Consider the following 20,581-nt stretch of genomic DNA (forward strand, 5'->3'; position numbering starts at 1 on the left):
AGAGAAGAAAGAGATAACAGCGGATCCCAAGTCGACTATTGGTGATGTGATGGTATAAAGGAAATGCAACACAAAAATCACAGCTAAACCATGACAAAGAAGACCTCATGTACTGATCGGCAGGGACCACTGAGCACTGCGGAGGGTGACTGGAAAAAATTACATGAATCAGTGGAAGGAATCACTTGTGAGTTTCAAAGTGCTACCAGCTGTCCAGCTAACATGAGATGTGTGCACAGGGAGTTACAAAGAATGGGGTACAATAGTCGAGCAGTGCTGGCACACATTTCTGTAGTTGGTGCTTAACTACACCTGAGATGGTGTAAAGAGCAACACCACTGGACAATGGATAACCACAATGAGTATTTAGTGCCAACAGTGAAGTACAGAGGAGGTGGTGTTACAGAATGGGGGTGTTTTTGGTGATTATGGTGTGAGCCCCTTATTACACTCAAGAAAACACTAATGCAGAAGGATATGATCACATTTTGCAGCATTTTCACAAAGAAGAGAAATAGTTCAGAGATGACTGTATTAGATGATAATGCACTCTGTAATAAAACAGAATCTGTGAGGCAATGGTTTGTGGACAATAACGTTAGTGAAATGGACTGGCCTGCCAAAAGTTCCAACATGAACCCAATGGAACATCTTTGGGCCGAGTTAGAATGTCAGCTTTACCCAGATCCCAGCATCCAGCTACTTTCTCTGCTTTTGGCTCTTAAGGAAGAATAAGCTGCCATTCCTGCACAAACATTCAGCCACCCCATCAAAAGTGTCCCTAGCCATCACAATGGTGAAGAGTGGGCACACCGTACTAAGGTCAACTGATGGGTGTTCAGGTATACAGTAGTTTTAAAGTTACATCTATGAGGATTGGCGTCTCAGTTATAAAAAAATTGTGTTTCAGTGTTTTTGGAAATTAAGGGGGTGAAATAGGGGATGAGATTTTTATGAAATATTTCATTATGAAAAATCAACCAATGGAAACTCCAGGTTGGAATGTCAACATTATAATGGAAAGGATAGATTGCTATTCACAATAAAGATGACACACTGAGTTGAAGACAGGCACAAAGGAATGACTGTTCCATATTTATCTTTCGGCCAAAGCCTTCTTCAGAAACACACACACACATTCATTCACAAAAGCGAGCATATCTCATGCACACATTATGACCATCTCCGGTAACTCAGACCAGGATGCAACTGTCATGTGAACAAAAGCAGTAATCTGGAGGAAAACACTTAGAAGGTGAAACAAATCCACTAAAGTGAGTCCACACTACTTTCTCTGTCCTCTTCTGGGGTATTGCTCTTCAGTGAGATGGACGCTGAAAAAGTCCAAAGAAGAGCAACTTGTTTTGTATTATAACAATATGGGAAATAGACACTCCATCTCCTACCTTCCAAACTCTACCAATATCCTTTCTTCCAGGTGTGCTAGTCTTGCAAGTTTCATAGGAGAACTATGTGAAGTTTGGAGGATAGGAGGTGAGATAATGGTGGAAGTAAAGCCATAAGAATGGGTCATGAGTAATGCTTGGGTAAGCTCAGTTGGTAAAGCACTTCCCTGTGAAAGGTAAAGGTCCTGAGTTTGAATCTCTGTCCAGACACAGTTTTAATCTGCCAGGGAGTTTCATATCAGCACACAAACCACTGCATAGTGAAAATTTCATTGTAGTTGAGAAACAGTCTGAAAGTGGTTCTATGAAACCCCTGGAGACACTTAAGTTCTTATGCAGTTGTTCGGAAATTGCTATACACAATATTTAAAAGAGTATGGAAATAAAATATGGCACCTTCGAATGGACACACAGTGTGACCACTTCACTTTTTAAAGAGGATGTTGGGATGAAGTGTGTCAATTTCAGTGGACTAATTTTGCTTCCACAAGCTTAATGTCAACAAGTCATTCCTTGAGAGCAGAATATTAAAATCTGTTGTATATACATCCGAGGAAGAATTACGTGGCAGGAAGATCTACATGGCTTTGACCTCATTTTTACCATAACAATTCTATACAAAAAATACCAGAAAAAATAAAATACTTATAATAGTACTTTTGGAGATCACCTATACGCACACAGAACATCAATGCAAGAGTACAACAGTCATATGATGATACAAACTGCTATTCAAAGGCCCTGAGTAGAAGATCATATTAATTCAAAATGAAGAGCTATGTCCCCTGCCATTCCTCCTTATCATCATAATGGATGAAGCTTTAAAAGCAGAAAAAAAGGAATTCAATACCTAATTCTTTAGTCTCTGCTGAAAAGTAATGATTTGAGGTTAGGCAATTCAATTGGAAGTACAGGAAGTAAAGTAGAAATCTGGCATAAAGAAATTATAGCTATGGGTCTCAAAATCAGTAAAACCAAGACATAGGATTTAGTATTCAGCACAGATGCTCAAATAATCCATCTATAAATTGGAAACACACTGAAAAAGGACACAGTTGGTGGACCACTAACCAAATTACATTATTTATCTAGCATTGTCTCTTCAGATAACACCATATACCAAGAGATAGTAACCACAATACAAAAATGCTCCAAAATCCTACCACAGAATGTGTCGGATACTTTAAGATGAAATATTTTAAAAGGTTCCAAGACTAACCTTAGAAAACATACCTCTATTTATACTGAAATATGGCTTGGAGGTTGCAGCATCTACATTATACCAACAGTCATCTTCAGGCATCAGCAATGTGTTTCCCTTGTACTTGCCAACAAAAGAGAAAAATAAGAGATAACTGACAATACTCAGGATTGGAAAAAAGCCCATTGGAGCTCCAAGAAGTAAAACAAATACAATAGTAGAATCATACGTAGAGAATGGCTTCATGCAGGACCACTGCATTATATTTTGGTAAAAATGTTCCTGGGAAGACACCAAGAGGAAGCCTTCATGACAGCAGCAAGAAGCAGAGCTCCAAGGACTTCAAAACCAATGATACCAACTGATGTCAAATAAATGAACAAGAACTGTGGACAGACAAAACATTATGGAAAGGGCTAATGCAGAACTGCTCCTGTCTTGCAGGAGTGAGGAAACAGCTATGAGAAGAAGCCAATAACAAATAGCACTTTTGCCATTTTCCCACTCTCAAAGGAAGTTAGTGTGTGACTGTTAATCTTATGGCATGCTGTGTACTATATTGATGCTTACTGTGTATTTCCAAACCACTTTAGATATTAACAATAAGTTATGTGTGTAGGTTATCAAACAGCCATTTTCAACAATGGTAATCTGGGAGGGAAAATAACAAAGTGAATTACAAAATGTTGCTGTTCACCAAATTGAGGAGGCATTGAGCGACATGCAGGCTCATTTAAAAGTAGACTAAGCCATTGGATCAAGTCCTCCTTCAGATTTAGAAAAACAGCCGTACATTCATAAGCACACAACTGAAACATACATAAGCAGTATTGTCTCTGGATGCTGTGGCCTTAATGCATTAAGAATTTTGGCTGGGGTGTGTAGTGAGGAAACAAAAGAGGCATGGGGAGCGAGAGAGATACAATGATGGAGAGGGAGAGGGAGAGGGAGATGGAGATGGAGGTGGAGGTGGAAGTGGAGTGGGAGGGGGAGGGAGACAAAGACAGAGGGAGAGAGAAAGAGAGAGAGATGGCAGTGTAGGGCTGGGGGATGATACTGTAGTTCTGTCTAAGGGAAGTGAAGGGATGTGGCAAGGTAAGATGGCGAGTTGGTAGGTGCAGCATTCGAAGTCTACAGGAAATGCTGTGTGGCTAGGGCCTCCCATTGGATAGACCGTTCGCCTGGTGCAAGTCTTCCGAGTTGACGTCACTTCGGCAACTTGCGTGTCGATGGGGATGAAATAATGATGATGATGATGATGATGATGATGACAAGGATAACATGCAGTCCCTTCCTAGAAGTCAAGGAATATGGCATCCGTCTGATACCCTTCATCATATTTAACTGAAATTATCTCGTGTTAGAAAACTCTGCCAAAGTTCCAGTTTGGAGCAGATAAAATATGATACATTCTTAACATTTCATGTGCTTAACGTGTTGATCTGACTTCAATAACAAAAAAGTTTCCCGCGTGTTGAAAATTCGGTGATGTCATGGGAAAATGCATTTTTGTAAATTGTCAGTATATCAGCTTAATAATTTTGTTGCCACCAATGAAACTAAAATGAGAACATAGTGCAGCTCCTCCAGAACACATTGATGCAAGTTCCATATTTGTAAAGTGGGTGGTTTCCAATAAAGAATGACTTGAATGAAATGTAAGATTACGCGTGCATTCTGTGCAGGATGTAGCAACTCTGTTCTGCACCTCCACATGTTCCTCCTAAACTGTCAATCTTAAAATGATTCTGAATAGCCAATAGAACTCAATTTCTGTTTATAATAAGCAGTTGCCTTAAACACTGGGTATCTGAGTATGTCTCCCGGCCTGACTCGAACTTTCATATTTCCTGTATGAATATTAAGAGCTTAGTAGATAGTACTATGAAAAGGGAAAATTAAAGGGAATTTTGGAGAAAAGGGAAGTACCTGTATGAATAATAATAGCTTGTACTGTAAGCCAGTAATAAAAAAAGAAAGGAATCCTGAAAGGTGGCAGTGGTATTGGGAAATAGCTGAACCTTTAAAAGCTCTGGAGCCAGAAGGAATCCTTATCAGACCTATACTCAAACTGGATATGAGTTAGCTCCTCTTTTAAACATAATATACCAAGGATCGCAGAAATAATGAAACATGTCTTGTGGTCAGAAGAAAGTACAAGTCACAACTGTCTACAAGAAGGATAGTGGAAGTGATCCACAGGACAATCACAACACTCTTGTCCCCCTCTTGTTGTAAAACCTTAGTAGATAACTCTGAGCTCACATTTAATGCAGTATCTCGAACACAATGACCTCCTCCATGCTAATCATCACAGATTCTAGAAAGACTGATCATGTGAAACCCAACTTGCACTTTTCTCACGTGACATCCTGGAAGTCACAGATCTAGGCAGCCAGGTAAAAGTAGTATTTCCCGACTTTCGGAAAGGAATAAACTCAATACCACACATACTTATTATCAAAAGTCAGACCATCTAGGGCAAGCAAAATTGCAGCTAACGTGAGGATTTTTGGTAGTGATGATGCAGCATGTTATTTTGGACAGAGACTCATTGACAGATGTATCTACATCTACATCTACATCCATACTCCGCAAGCCACCTGACGGTGTGTGGCGGAGGGTAAATTCAAGAGTAACACTGGCAAGTGTTGTTGAGACTCTTTCTGTTCATATTATATTTTAATGACCTTACAGACAATACTAAAAGTAACCAGAAACTTTTTGCAGATGATGTTATCCATAATGAAGAACTGTCTGAAAGAAAAGTTGCACAAATATTAAATCAGATTCTCATAAGATGTCAAAGAGATGAAAAGATTGATAAATTGTTTAGTATCCTATGATTCCAGTATAAATGAATCACAATTGGAATTGGTGAATTCACACTAATATATGGATGGAGCAATTTGTAGGAATATGAAATGAAAAGCTCATATAAACTCAGTCGTAGGTAAAGCAGGTGCCATACTTTGATTCATATGTAGAATACTAGGGAAATGCCATCAATCTACACAGGAGATTGCTCACAAAGTACTCATGTGACACATCTTGGACTATCGCTCAGGTGTGTGGGCCCTGTAACAAACAGAGAGGCACAAATTGTCACTAGTGTGTTTCGCACGTAGGAGAGGGTCGTGGAGCTGCTGATGCCACAAACGAAACCATGAAAGCCTACTTGCAAAGTTTCAAGAACCAGCTTCAAGTGATGAATCTATGGATACACTACCCCCCCACAATATATGTCACTACCATAAAGATGACTTGTAACAGCGGATTCACTATGTGTGCCATTCGGATACTCCCTTCCAGCATAAATTTCTCTGAGCAAAGCAGTTCAGAATTATCTCTCCAGAATATCCTGCATTCTCACAACACCCCTGATCTAAGCCTCCACAAACCTGTTTCCCATTACCTCACCTTACCTTTTCTTCTCTGTCATTCATTTTCCACACAATTCTTCCACCACCCAGATTGCACTGCCCCCCCCCCCCCCCCCCCCCCACTGTCGTCATGCAGGCATTCTCTCTCTCTTTTTGTCTTTCCTCCCTCTCTCCTTCAGTCCCTCTATCCTCCTATTCCCCCTTCCAGTCCCCCACTCTCCACTCTATCTTCATCTCTTCACTCCAACCCTCCTTTCCCCCTCTCCTCTCTACATATTTTATAGGCTCTACCCTTTCAGAACACATTTCATCTTTTTGTGCAGCTGCTGAGACATACGTCTTCCTCACTCCTGCCTCATTGAATACCACTAACCTTCCTTGTCTTGTGTGTTCTTGCTACATCCATAAGCCCAGGAGACTGCTCAATGGCTGTGGTGGTGTGTGTGTGTGTGTGTGTGTGTGTGTGTGTGTACTTTTTGCCAGTTGGAAAATTAGTTAGTATTCTATTCTGTTACATGTGTCTATGAGCCACACATCAGTCCACTATGGGTGAGTCGTCGATTTTCCTTTATTTTTACATATTGTACCATTCATGAATCTCCTTATTGTAATGTGAATAAGTTTATCAAAGCATCATTATAGATCCTACCTTTTTAGTGAAGAGTATCCTGCAATTATTAAGAGACCACCATCTTCTTGGTTGTGTGAGTTGACCAAATATGTGTTGTCAACAGTGTCATCCTGCAACGAAACAGCTATAGTTTCAATGTGGAAAGAATGTAACACAAATAAGTCCTCCCTTCTGCATATGAAAAATGCCATCATCAAAGTGATTTAATGTCAGTGTGGGCAAGAAGCAGCACTGTTAAATGTACAGATCTACAGAAAGAAGGAAGAGAATAAAATGCATCATAAAAGTTAATGTCATTACAATCAGAAAACTGGACAGGTCATCACTCACATGCAGTACATAACAAATACTTACACACACACACACACACAGATTTGACAACAGCAAAATCTCAAAGGTAATAAGCTTACTTCGTGGTAGATTAAAACAGTGTGCAGACCCAGACTCGAACTTATGACCTTTGCCTTTCACGGGCAAGTTTCAGTCTTACTGTGGCACACAGTTTTAATCTGCCAGAAAGTTTGGTAATAAGCTGTATTTAATGCTCTGATGTGTTACTACCGACATAATTTTAAAGTTTGCACAGCATTCAGTGTTCATTGAACAATTAGTATATGAGATACACCAAAACATATATACAGAAAAGAATTTTTTTTTAAATATAACAGCCTGGGAAGAAAGAAAACACAATGAAAGTCTTCTTATAAGGCAGCAGACAATTGACTAACATGGATAAATGTTGTAAAATTCATTGACTTTCAGATGACTTTCCTTTAACTGCATAAATGAGGGTAAATGTGTCATGAAAACAGGCCTTCATTAGCATTTATCAGGAAAGCCTCTCTATATACAATATCAATACAGACAAACTAGAGCCAGTACAGGACAGAAACTTGCAACTGAATACTAGCAAACAATATATTTAGGTTAGTGTCAGGTATAACAGAATTTTGGTAAATGTTAACTGTTCATTTGGTTCTTAAATCTTCATTAATTTAAGGCCTCAAGAATTTCAGTGTAAATTCTGGAACCACTCGGCTTTCCATCATCTCGAACACCCAATATTTTAAGTATGAGTGTGGACGAGGGAAAGCGTATCTACTGCACCACCCATTTCTGTGTGCAGGTCAGAAGTTTATTATGAAAAGACTGTAAGCGTGGCAGTTCAATGACGCCGATAAGTGTTTGCCACCAACATCACAGAAGCCATGATGAAAAGCACAGGAATAATTATGTAGTATTCTTTGATGTGTTAGTGAAAGTGATTAAGACTATAGACTTTTAACTTACTTCATGTTTTAGCTCTGAATGAGGCATGATGCATGTGACATCTATTAATTATTTGGTTGTTAAAACCATGCAATTGTGATTGTATTTAATAGAATCTAATGATTAATGATGCAATTGACTTGCAAGAGTTTGAATGTTTATGTGAAACTCGAGGAAATGAAAATATACCAGAACTGAACCCAAGTATTATGCTAATACCAAATTATTTCAAGATAGAGAGTACGTCTTTTTTAGTTCCTCTAACCAGCATTATTTCTTCGGAGAAGAAGTTGTGGCGATCGACGCAGCGACGTATCCACAGAAGAGGATCAGCTAAATGTAAGCTAAAAGTAAGTCAACTGTAGTAAAAGAAGTGTGAAGTTCACAATCCAGTTTTGCACTGCTTCTCTTGTAGCCGAAACTGTTAGAGCAGGATGGACTAAAAAACACTTTTGAAATATAAAACTGCTGTTAAAGTTCATAATGATTCAGAACTTTAGAGCTGTCACAGTCTATAACTAGAATACTCTAACAAATCTTGATTCTGGACTGAGACGCTGGAGTTGGCACCCGTGTGTGAGTGAGGTGTGCTTGCTTGTGTGTGTGTGTGTGTGTGTGTGTGTGTGTGTGACGCTGGAGTTGGCACCCGTGTGTGAGTGAGGTGTGCTTGCTTGTGTGTGTGTGTGTGTGTGTGTGTGTGTGTGTGTGTGTGTGTGTGTGTGTTTACTGACGAAGGCAGTGGCCGAAAGCTATATGTGAGTGTCTTTTAATTGTGTCTGTCTGCAACTTGATGTGTCTTCTTTATGGTAAATAGCAATCTATATTTTCCTGCATTATAGATATTCCTACCTGGAGTTTCCAGTGTTTGATTTAATAAATCTTCTGTTAGATGTAACACTGTTAATACTTTAATGATTGAAAATTAATACATAATATGTAAAGGGCCCTCTGACATTTGTGTATGTCTCTAACATCGTGTATACTCTGAAAGGACAAAACAATTTTATAAATGAGATGAATTCATAGTCTTGTAACTCCCTCAGGATTAAAAATTTGCAGTGTACTACTGGAATGAACTGCAAAAGGACTAAACCACACAGAAATGTGAGGACTTCTCTTTGTTGAGGAATGCTACCATTAGTACTAAATTATTATTATTATTATTATTATTATTATTATTATTATTATTATTAATAATAATAATAATAATAATAATAATACTAGCTGGAAAAAAATTTCAAGCTTTCACACAATACAATTCATTTACTTTATTTTACCCATACATTCTGCACTCTATGTGACATCTTAATCATTATTATTATTTCTTTACTTTCTCAGGCGGTACATCTGGTTAAAAATGGAAAGTGATGCGGACCTTTATCAAGCATGACTTCCTTTTAATTGTACGGTATATGTTACATTGCATTTAGGAACTTTCGGGTAATTGAACATGTATCAATAGTTACAGATTTCTGTAGTTGTATATATAAGTTTGGATGTAGCTGTATTGCATTGATGTATTTGTGGATATTGTGTGGTGTGACTCCTGTAGTTGATAGTATAATTGGTATAATGCCAACTTTATCCTAATGCCACATGTCCTTGACTTCCTCAGCCAGTTGGATGTATTTTTCAATTTTTTTCTCCTGTTATCTTCTGTATATTGTTGTATTGGGTATGGATATTTCGATTAGTTGTGTTAATTTCTTCTTTTTATTGGTGAGTATGATGTCAGGTTTGTTATGTGATGTTGTTTTATCTTCTGTTATAAATTTGTTTTCATCATTCTCCACTACATTTTGTGGTGCATACTTGTATGTGGGAACATGTTGTTGTATTAGTTTATGTTGTATGGCAAGTTGTTGATGTATTATTTTCGCTACATTGTCATGTCTTCTGGGGTATTCTGTATTTGCTAGTATTGTACATCTGCTTGTGATGTGATCTACTGTTGCTATTTGTTGTTTGCAAAGTCTGCATTTATCTGTTGTGGTATTGGGATCTTTAATAATATGCTTGCTGTAATATCTGGTGTTTATTGTTTGATCCTGTATTGCAATCATGAATCCTTCCGTCTCACTGTATATATTGCTTTTTCTTAGCCATGTGTTGGATGCGTCTTGATCGATGTGTGGCTGTGTTAGATGACACGGGTGCTTGCCATGGAGTGTTTTCTTTTTCCAATTTACTTTCTTCGTATCTGTTGATGTTATGTGATCTAAATGGTTGTAGAAGTGGTTATGAAATTGCAGTGGTGTAGCCGATGTATTTATATGAGTGATTGCTTTGTGTATTTTGCTATTTTCTGCTCATTTTAGAAAGAATTCTCTTAAATTGTCTACCTGTCCATAATGTAGGTTTTTTATGTCGATAAATCTCCTTCCTCCTTCCTTTCTGCTTAATGTGAATCTTTCTGTTGCTGAATGTATGTGATGCATTCTATATTTGTGGCATTGTGATCGTGTAAGTGTATTGAGTGCTTCTAGGTCTGTGTTACTCCATTTCACAACTCCAAATGAGTAGGTCAATATTGGTATAGCATAAGTATTTATAGCTTTTGTTTTGTTTCTTGCTGTCAATTCTGTTTTCAGTATTTTTGTGAGTCTTTGTCTATATTTTTCTTTTAGTTCTTCTTTAATATTTGTATTATCTATTTCTATTTTTTGTCTGTGTCCTAGATATTTATAGGCATCTGTTTTTTCCATCGCTTCTATGCAGTCGCTGTGGTTATCCAATATGTAATCTTATTGTTTAGTGTGATTTCCCTTGACTATGCTATTTTTCTTACATTTGTCTGTTCCAAAAGCCATATTTATATCATTGCTGAATACTTCTGTTATCTTTAGTAATTGGTTGAGTTGTTGATTTGTTGCTGCCAGTAGTTTTAGATCATCCATGTACAGCAAATGTGTGATTTTGTGTGGGTATGTTCCAGTAATATTGTATCCATAATTTGTTTTTTTTAGAATGTTGGATAGTGGGTTCAGAGCAAGGCAGAACCAGAAAGGACTTAATGAGTCTCCTTGGTATATTCCATGCTTAATCTGTATTGGCTGTGATGTGATATTATTTGAATTTGTTTGGATATTAAGTGTGGTTTTCCAATTTTTCATTACTATGTTTAGGAACTGTATCAATTTAGGATCTACTTTGTATATTTCCAATATTTGTAGTAACCATGAGTGGGGTACACTATCAAAAGCTTTTCGGTAATCAATGTATGCTTAGTGTAGCGACCTTTGTTTAGTTTTAGCTCGATATGTTACCTCTGCAGTTGCTCTTTACATCCTTGTACTCCTTTGCAACAGCCTTTTTGTTCTTCATTTATAATTTTGTTCTGTGTTGTATGTGTCATTCATTTCTGTGTAATGACTGAAGTTAATATTTTGTATATTGTTGATAGGCATGTTATGGGGCGGTATTTAGCTGGGTTTGCTGTGTCTGCTTGATCTTTAGGTTCCATTTAAGTTATTCCATGTGTATCAGGGAATGTGTATGGGTCTGCAATGTAACTGTTAAATAATTTATATTAAAAACAAAGATTCCAAGACTTACCAAGTGGGAAAGCGCCGGCAGACAGGCACATGAACAAAACACACAAACACACACACAGAGTTACTAGCTTTCGCAACCGATGGTTGCTTCTTCAGGAAGGAGAGGGAAAGACGAAAGGATGTGGGTTTTAAGGGAGAGGGTAAGGAGTCATTCCAAGAGATGTCTGCTTGTGTCTGTGTATGTGCGGATGGATATATGTGTGTGTGTGTGTGTGTGTGTGTGTGTGTGTGTGTGTGTGTGTGTGTGTGTGCGAGTGTACACCTGTCCTTTTTTTCCCCTAAGGGAAGTCTTTCCGCTCCCGGGATTGGAATGACTCCTTACCCTCTCCCTTAAAACCCACATCCTTTCGTCTTGCCCTCTCCTTCCTGAAGAAGCAACCATCGGTTGTGAAAGCTAGTAACTCTGTGTGTGTGTTTGTGTGTTTTGTTCATGTGCCTGTCTGCCGGCGCTTTCCCGCTTGGTAAGTCTTGGAATCTTTGTTTTTAATATATTTTTCCCATGTGGAAGCTTCTTTCTGTTAAATAATTTAGTTAGATGAGAATGTGTTGAGGTGAACTTCTTTAGCCAGAAATTTGCTATTTTATCTTTTCCAGGGGCTTTCCAATTGTGAGTAGAATTAATTGCTTTGGTGACTTCATGTTGCAAAATTATCACTTCAGGCATTTGTGGTATCATCTTGTATGTGTCTGTTTCTGCTTCTATCCACCGTGCATGCCTGTTATGTTGTACCGGGTTTGACCATATGTTACTCCAGAAGTGTTCCATGTCTGTTATGTTTGGTGGATTCTCTATTTTAATGTGTGTGTTATCTATTGTCTGGTAAAATTTCTTTTGGTTTGTGTTGAATGTTTGGTTTTGTTTCCTTCTATTTTCACTTTTTTTTGTATCTTCTAAGTCGTTTGGCCAATGCTTGTAATTTCTGCTTCTTTTCATCTAATTGCTCTATCGCTTCTTGTTGTGAGATTTTACCTAACCGTTTTCGTTTTTATTATTATTATTATTATTTTTATTATTATTATTATGTCTTATAAATTGTGTTAGCTGTCCAATGTCTTTTCTCAGTTTTTCTATTCTGATCTGTAGCCTGTGTTGCCATGCTGGTTTTGTGGGTTTCTTCTGTGTGGTGGTTGTTTCTGATCTCTGCCTAGTGTGTATATTTAGTGTAGTGAGTGCTCCTATATAAACCAGTAGTTTGTAACTCTTCCATAGTTGTGTTTTCATTTATTTTGTTGTGTATGATTGTGTTGATAGTTTTTATTGTTGTTTCGACTTGTGGGTTATTTGGCGGTCTATGCAAGAATGGTCTAACGTCTGTATTTGTGTCTTTGTATTCCATATATGTCAGCTGAAATTTTTCTTCTATATCTAGCATGTGTGTCTCTTCGTGTTCTATTTGTACTTGTTCTGGTGGCAGTCTTAAAATTTCGTTTTCCTCTGATTGTTTAATTGATGTGTGTTGTTCTTTGTTTGTTTGCTCTGGGATGTTTGAGTCCATTACTGTATTTTCTTCTTCTTCTGATTGCACATTATTTTGTTCCAGTATTTGTTGTACTTGTTGTTTGATGTTTTCTAATTCTGACTGGGGTATACTGTTATTTTTGATTATTACACGGATCTGATCAGCTAGTCGTTGTTCTGTTAAAAATTTTAATTCTGGGTATCTGGTAATAAATAGTGTGTATACTTGTGATCTGTATCCAGGTTTGTTGCTTGGTAATAACAGAACATGAGGTGTCGATTAACTTCATCTGACAATCTCATCCTCTGTCTTTGTTTTCCTTCTAGGGTGGTTGCAGGAAGCATATCCTGCAAAACACCTCTATTTGGATTTAAATCACTTTCCAATTGGCTAGCAGTGTCGTTACCATTGTAGGCGGGCATAGGGTTCAAGCGTCGTCCCCCACCATGACGGTGCTTGTCCTGAACCTACTAATCACACTAAAAGGGGGGTTAGCCCTATTAGTGGTTTGTTCTTTTCGTCGCCTTTTACGACTGGCAGAACATACCGGAGGCCTATTCTTTTCCCGGGCCTCCAAGGGAAAAGAATTATTATTATTATTATTATTATTATTATTATTGTTGTTGTTGTTGTTGTTGTTGTTGTTGTTGTTGTTGTTGTTATTATTATTATTATTATTATCATCTTCATCATTATTATATGTAACACATAATGCTGTATTTATTTTGGGAAGTAATGTCATATGTTAAATACTTTACATAGCTTGTCATAGTTTCAGGTACTGTTTACTACTTTTACACAGCATGTCATAGTTTCTGGTACTGTTTACCACTGTAATGGATGTGTTATGAAATCTTATTTTGTTCAGTACCATTGTTTTAACTATTGCACATGTTCATTCTTTCATTCATTGTATTCCACAGACACTGTGAAGAAGTGAAACCTTTGTTGTTGTTGTTGTTGTTGTTGTTGTGGTGTTCAGTCCTGACACTGGTTTGATGCAGCTCTCCATGCTACTCTATCCTATTCATCTCCCAGTACCTACTGCAACCTACATCCTTCTGAATCTGCTTAGTGTATTTGTCAATTGGTCCCCCTCTACAATTTTTACCCTCCACACTGCCCTCCAATACTAAACTGGTGCCTCAGAACATCTCCTACCAACCGATCCCTTCTTCTAGTCAAGTTGTGCCACAAACTTCTCTTCTCCCCAATCCTATTCAACACTTCCTCATTAGTTATGTGATCTACCCATCTAATCTTCAGCATTCTTCTGCAGCACCACATTTCGAAAGATTCTATTCTCTTCTTGCCCAAAATATTTATTGTCCACGTTTCACTTCCATACATAGCTACACTGCATACAAATACTTTCAGAAACAACTTCCTGACACTTAAATCTATACTCGATGTTAACAAATTTCTCTTCTTCAGAAATGCTTTCCTTGCCATTGCCAGTCTACATTTTATATCCTCTCTACTTCGACCATCATCAGTTATTTTGCTCCCCAAATAGCAAAACTCCTTTACTACTTTAAGTGTCTCATTTCCTAATCTAATTGCCTCAGCATCACCTGACTTAATTTGACTACATTCCATTATCCTCGGTTTGCTTTTGTTGATGTTCAGCTTATATCCTCCTTTCAAGATACTATCCATTCTGTTCAACTGCTTTCCCAAGTCCTTTCCTGTCTCTAACAGAATTACAATGTCATCGGCGAACCTCAAAGTTTTTGTTTCTTCTCAATGGATTTTAATACCTACTCCGAATTTTTCTTGTTTCCTTCACTGCTTGCTCAATATACAGATTGAATAACATTGGGGAGAGGCTACAACCCTGTCTCACTCCCTTCTCAACCACTGCTTCCCTTTCATGCCCCTCGACTCTTATAACTGCCATCTGGTTTCTGTACAAATTGTAAATAGCTTTTCGCTCCCTGTAGTTTACCCCTGCCACCTTCAGAATTTGAAAAAGAGTATTCCAGTCAACATTGTCAAAAGCTTTCTCTAAGTCTACAAATGCTAGAAATGTAGGTTTGCCTTTCCTTAATCTAGCTTCTAAGATACGTCGTAGGGTTAGTATTGCCTCACGTGTTCTGATATTTCTACGGAATCCAAACTGATCTTCCCCGAAGTCGGCTTCTACTAGTTTTTCCATTCGTCTGTAAAGAATTCGCATTAGTATTTTGCAGCCCTGACTTATTAAACTGATTAAATCTTTAAGGATGTGGAATAAAATGCAATAAAAAAATGACTTTTTGGACTGATAAAGACATTTTTTACTGTTCTTACTAAATTTAGTCAAGTAGGTTACAAAAAGCGGCTGGCTCCTTGGCTAATCTAAATAGTTTTTGTGTATCTTCCATCAGCAGCTTAATATGTACTTGATTCCAATGAAGTCTAAATACTGTGACCTCCTGCCTGGCATGTCTCCCCTGACCTGCAGTGGTGGCTGACTTTTCTGAAGTCTACCCCTTTTCCTAGACCTCTCCAGCCCTTTCCCTTCTCCCCTCTTCCTTCCCCTTCAAATGTTCTGCCTGAAGAAGAAGCCACTGCTGTTTGTCATTAGTATTACAACAAACACTGCTGCTTGTCAATAAGAAGTTAACAGAATTTTTCAATCTGTGAATCTAGCTGTTGTAATTTACTCAACAAGCAGTGGCAGAACAGTCACATGAAAGAAAGTTATAATTAGGCAAGCTTTCGGAGCCAGTGTCTCCTTCTTCAGGTAGAAGCATTGAAGGGGAAGGAACAGGGGTAAGGAAAACAGCTGGTGAGGTCTAGGAAAAGGGGTAGATTTCTTAAAAGTCACCCTGAGCAGTGGATCAGGGCAGACGTGCCAGACAGTATGAGAAGTAGTCTTTCCTTCTCATCCTGTACGGTATGTCTCCCCTGACCTGCAGTGGTGGTTGACTTTTCTGAAGTCTACCCCTTTTCCTAGCCCTCTCCAGCCCTTTCCCTTCTCCCCTCTTCCTTCCCCTTCAACTGTTATGCCTGAAGAAGAAGCCACTGGCTCCAACAGCTTGCCTGATTATAACCTCCTTTTACATATATATATCTCTTTTTCCAAAAGAACAGCTCAATACATACATACAATACCAGAAACAAAAATGATCTGCACAAGGACTTACAAGCACTTACTTTAGTCCAAAACGGGGTCCACTACTCAGGAACACTCATCTTCAATAATTTGCCAGCAAACATAAAAAATTTAGTTCCAAGTAAAGATCAGTTTAAAAGGAGCCTGAAAGACTTACTAGTGGCCAACTCCTTCTACTCCATTGACGAATTTTTTAATAGAAACAAATTATGTATTGTATATACTCATACTATTAGTATTATTATTTCAGCTTAAAAAATAAATAAAAATTGACATGTTCCACAGCCACAAGGATCTCCTCAGCACAGATCTATGGAACGAAAAACTAATCTAATCTCTAATCTTTTGTAGCCACTTGGTGAGTAGATTTTTTTATCCATTCAAATTACTTTATATTTGAAAAAATTGATTTTGTTTCATTGTAACATTAAGGTAATTTGTAGCATCAGTGACTCATGAGTATGCTTTTAATTTTCAACTGGTTGGGATTTACAGTTTCTTGCTTTACGTGAGACGAGAGTTCGTTTAATATTTTTGTACCAGTGTACATAACTCAACACTGAACCCTTGGCAAGGATGCAAAGTCTAAATGAAAATTATGTTTGGATCTTGTGACTGTGTGGATCACTACTCACCAGCAACAAAAACTGTTAAGAAGTAAATGTATTTGGAAGTAAATGTAGGAATTGCGAGAGCCTTCAAAGGGCTTCTTTAAGCTGTTCATTTACCTAGCTTACATCATATTTTTACTGCTCGCTTCAGCTGAATAAACACTTTATTTACTTTAGGTGCGATGCCACAGAAGACAACTGTATATGACAACAGGGAGAGAAATTATGCAAAGTATGTGAACACTCTAGTCTTAAGGCCTTCTAAGGGGGAAAAAAAATGAGCTCCTTGATTAGTTTATCTATGTATCAACTCCATTTTAATTTGCTTGCTAGTCAATTGGACCCCCAAACAATTTTTTGTTTAGTGTATGATAATTAATGTCTACTTCTGGTGGTAACTGGTCATTTTTGCATGTTTGAAGTTGAGTAATATGAGTCATTGTGAGAGTAAAATGGTTAAACTGTTAGCTGTGAACCACACGGAGGATTGTTCAATCATCATCTGAGCTGTGGTTGATAAAGTTGAGCTGGACCCTTTATTAGTATGCTTGTATCATCAGCAAACATAACATTTTTGTAATCACCCTTTAAAGTCATTGGAATATCATTTATGTAGTGTACGCACAAGAGTTGGCCCAGTACTGATACTTGGGTGACTTCACATGTTATGTTCCCCTATTCTGAGATATAATATCAAGCCAGTAACACAGTCTGTCAAAGAAAGCCTCTGCTTTCTGTTACGAAAGTAAGACTTTATGCATTGAAGGGATATGCCAATAATATCCTAACACTAGTTTCCCCAAGTGGAATTTTATAATGCAAACAATCTAAGGCTGTGGCAAGGCCAAAAAATATCCAAACAAGATCATTTTCTTCAGTTTCTCGCAGAATATCTGTAGATTGAACAGTCCACTGGTGTACTGCCAGTTCATACTGTCCAATGGGCGCAATATTTTGGCAATCAGACATTGTCACCATCAGGAGTTGTACTGACATACTGACCTTCTGGTGGCCCACAGCCAACTCACATCCCCTCCCCCCATGAGCCATCCTCTGAGCAGTCTGCATGCAAGGGCACAGGTCAGTTCAACCACAAAGGCGATTTCGTTGGTATCTGTGGGCAGCGGCATCAGGCAGGGTGCCCTGGTTGCTGTGGCGAGGATGTAGTTACACTGTCCATCCTTGCCATCAAAACATTGTGTTTGCTGAGTGTCTTCTTCATTAAACCCAGTCCTGGTTCTGAAGCCTTGACAAGATTACACATACAATCCTGGTTGATGAGATTTTCCTGGTACATATTTTCATGGCTTTCCTAATGACACTGTCCCAATATTTTGAAATTTATGCTGAAATCTTGGTATGTTTGTATTCCATTGCATTGAGTATTGGACAAATAGTGCTCTGTGACTGATGACATGATAGTCAAGTGTGCTACTGGTGTCCTTGATATTGATCTTCGATGGTGCACAGTGTTTGTCCATTATATGTCTTACCACACTGTCACAGAACCTGATTACCCCAGTCTTATGTAAACCGAGGTCATCTTTGATGCTCCCCAATAATGCACGTTTTATTGGTTGGGTAAAAGACATTCCTTACACAGTGCTTTCTCAGTATGCACCTAATTTTTCCTCATAGCATGCCAGTATATAGTGACAAGACAGTGGGTGCCTCTTTCTCTGTGTCTTTATCCATCTTCACATGATGTACTGTAGTTTGATGGGAGCAGAGCACCCTCATCTGTCATTTCAAGTTACTGTTTTTTCAGAGTATAGTTCTGAGGTGTTCCAGTTCCTCTATGAATAGTGATTGTAGCTCTATGAGTGCGAGCACAAGTCACTGTTCATTCTCTTCTGATACGCTATGTGGATCAGGATGCCATCAGCTCTTATTTGACCATGACATCATGGAGTGGTAATCTTCCTTCTGCCTTGGTCTCCTTACTGAATTTGATATTGGGATGAATGGAGTTTAGATGTGCAAGGAACAACTTGAGTTTGTCCCTTCCATGGGTCCAGATGATGAATGTATCATCCACATAACAGAAAAAAGCAAGTGGGTTTCTATTTGGATGACTTCGGGGCCTCCTCCTTAAAATGCTCCATATGCAAAATTTCCAACCATAGGTGAAGGTGGGCTGTGCCCACTGCAACTCCTTTCATTTGTTCATAATATCCTCCATTAAACAGAAAATTAGTGGTCAGGACATGCCTGAAAAGGTCAGTGGTCTTCCTGTAATTTTTGACCAATGAAACCAAATGACTGTCACAGAGGCACCCTGGTGAAAAGTGAAATAACATCAAAGCACACCGGGATATTTGAGTCCTTCAGCCTTAAATTGTTGAGGTGTTTCACAATATCTAAATAATTGTGGACATGATGCAGGCATTTACCTGCATAAGGGCACAGTACATATTTCTAGCATTTTGCCAGCAAATATGCTGGTTTCCTGATGTTACTGATAATGGGGCATAATGGACCTTAAAAAGTTCATAATGTCTTGGTGGCTCAGATTCTTGTGGTCACAATTTCTTGATGACCCCTTCTGGCAATTCCGAGACCTCGAGAATGTTTGATTCGGTAGGCTTGGTTCTCATCTGAACAAGACATGTTCCACAATAAACTTCTTTAGCTGCTTCAGGCAGTAGTTTCATAGCAATCTGTTCAACTGCATTGTCAGTGTCCAGGTCCAGTGTAAACTTAGGTGTGGGAGCAAAGTTAACACTCCTCTCCAAAACTGAAATCCGTATGCCATTCAGCTACATGTCAGTCAGATAGATGACAGTCTTGCAGCAGACCTCCGGTGATTGTTGCCAGTGAGACATACGAATTTTTATGTTTGCATCCTGTGGACTTCCTATGTGTGGGCATAGCACTGAGTAAAACTGTCTTTTACCCAACCAACAAAACATGAGCATTGCTGGGAATTGTCAAAGATGACCTCACTTTAGGGAAGGCCACGGTCTATCATTATCTGTGCCAATGTGGGCAGTCATATAGGGACAAACAGTGTGCATCATCGAAGATCACAGTAGAGAACACCAGCAGTACACTACAAATGTATCACAACAAGTCAGTGGTCACAAAACACAATCTGTCCGAGACTTATGCGATGGAATACAATCGTACCAGGATTTTAGAGAGATTACCAAAATGTGCACCAGGAACAATATTATCAAGCAAAAATGTGGTTATAATCTCAGCAAGACTTGGGCACCAACACTGTCTCTACCTATGAAGACAATCAGCAAACACAGCATTCTGGGACTAGGATGGATGGAGAGACTACACTCCTACTGCAGCAAAGAGGGTGCCCGGCCATCCTCCCCCCAGGAGGAGCATATACCAGCATGACTGATGATGGTGGCATGTCTGATTGACAAAATATTGAAATTTTTCTTGTTTAGCTCTGCAAGGACTTCATTTGTAAGGTCTCCTATCGCTTTCTCTGTGGAGAATCCTTTACAAAAGTCAGACAGAGAGAGGTTCTGCCCAATTAAATTTTCCCAAACATTTGTAAAAGACTGGTAGCCCCATAATTACAGGTGGTTTGTTTATCTCCAGTTTCATAGATAGATGTAACTACACATTATTTAAGTCTGTCAGAAAATATAACCAAGTGATTGATTACGAAGATAGCATATGGATAATCTTATCAAGTCAGCAAAAGAGATTAATATACTTCTAGATAAACCATAATCACCACCAGAATAGGGGCTTTTCTGTGGACTGATGAATTCTGAAACTCCTTAGTGATTGTATTTCTGATGTTGGGCTCTGTGGAAGTTCAGTGCTCACCAGAGGAAATGGACCTTGAGGTGGTTAGATGGCACAGTACCACCCCAGTGATGTGTTCACATAACAAGCATGCCACCCATCTCGCCACATCAATATGCCAGAAAATAGTGTTCCTCGCAGCTGGTATAAACATGGCGACCCAGTGAACAGTCAGTCAGTTCTGTACTA

At 38.6% G+C, this 20,581-nt stretch overlaps 1 protein-coding gene across 2 annotated transcripts in view; it reads right to left on the reverse strand.

Annotated features, from left to right (window-relative positions):
* LOC126272808 (WD repeat-containing protein 89) overlaps positions 1-20,581 on the reverse strand; it is a 264,167-nt gene that overhangs the window by 99,829 nt on the left and 143,757 nt on the right. For both annotated transcript variants that reach the window (XM_049975994.1, XM_049975995.1), the window contains one exon: positions 6,640-6,731. In XM_049975994.1, the coding sequence (XP_049831951.1) occupies positions 6,640-6,731 (92 nt within the window). The remainder of the gene's footprint in view (positions 1-6,639; positions 6,732-20,581) is intronic.

The sequence above is a fragment of the Schistocerca gregaria genome, chromosome 5 (genome assembly GCF_023897955.1).
Source record: "Schistocerca gregaria isolate iqSchGreg1 chromosome 5, iqSchGreg1.2, whole genome shotgun sequence".
NCBI lineage: Eukaryota > Metazoa > Arthropoda > Insecta > Orthoptera > Acrididae > Schistocerca > Schistocerca gregaria.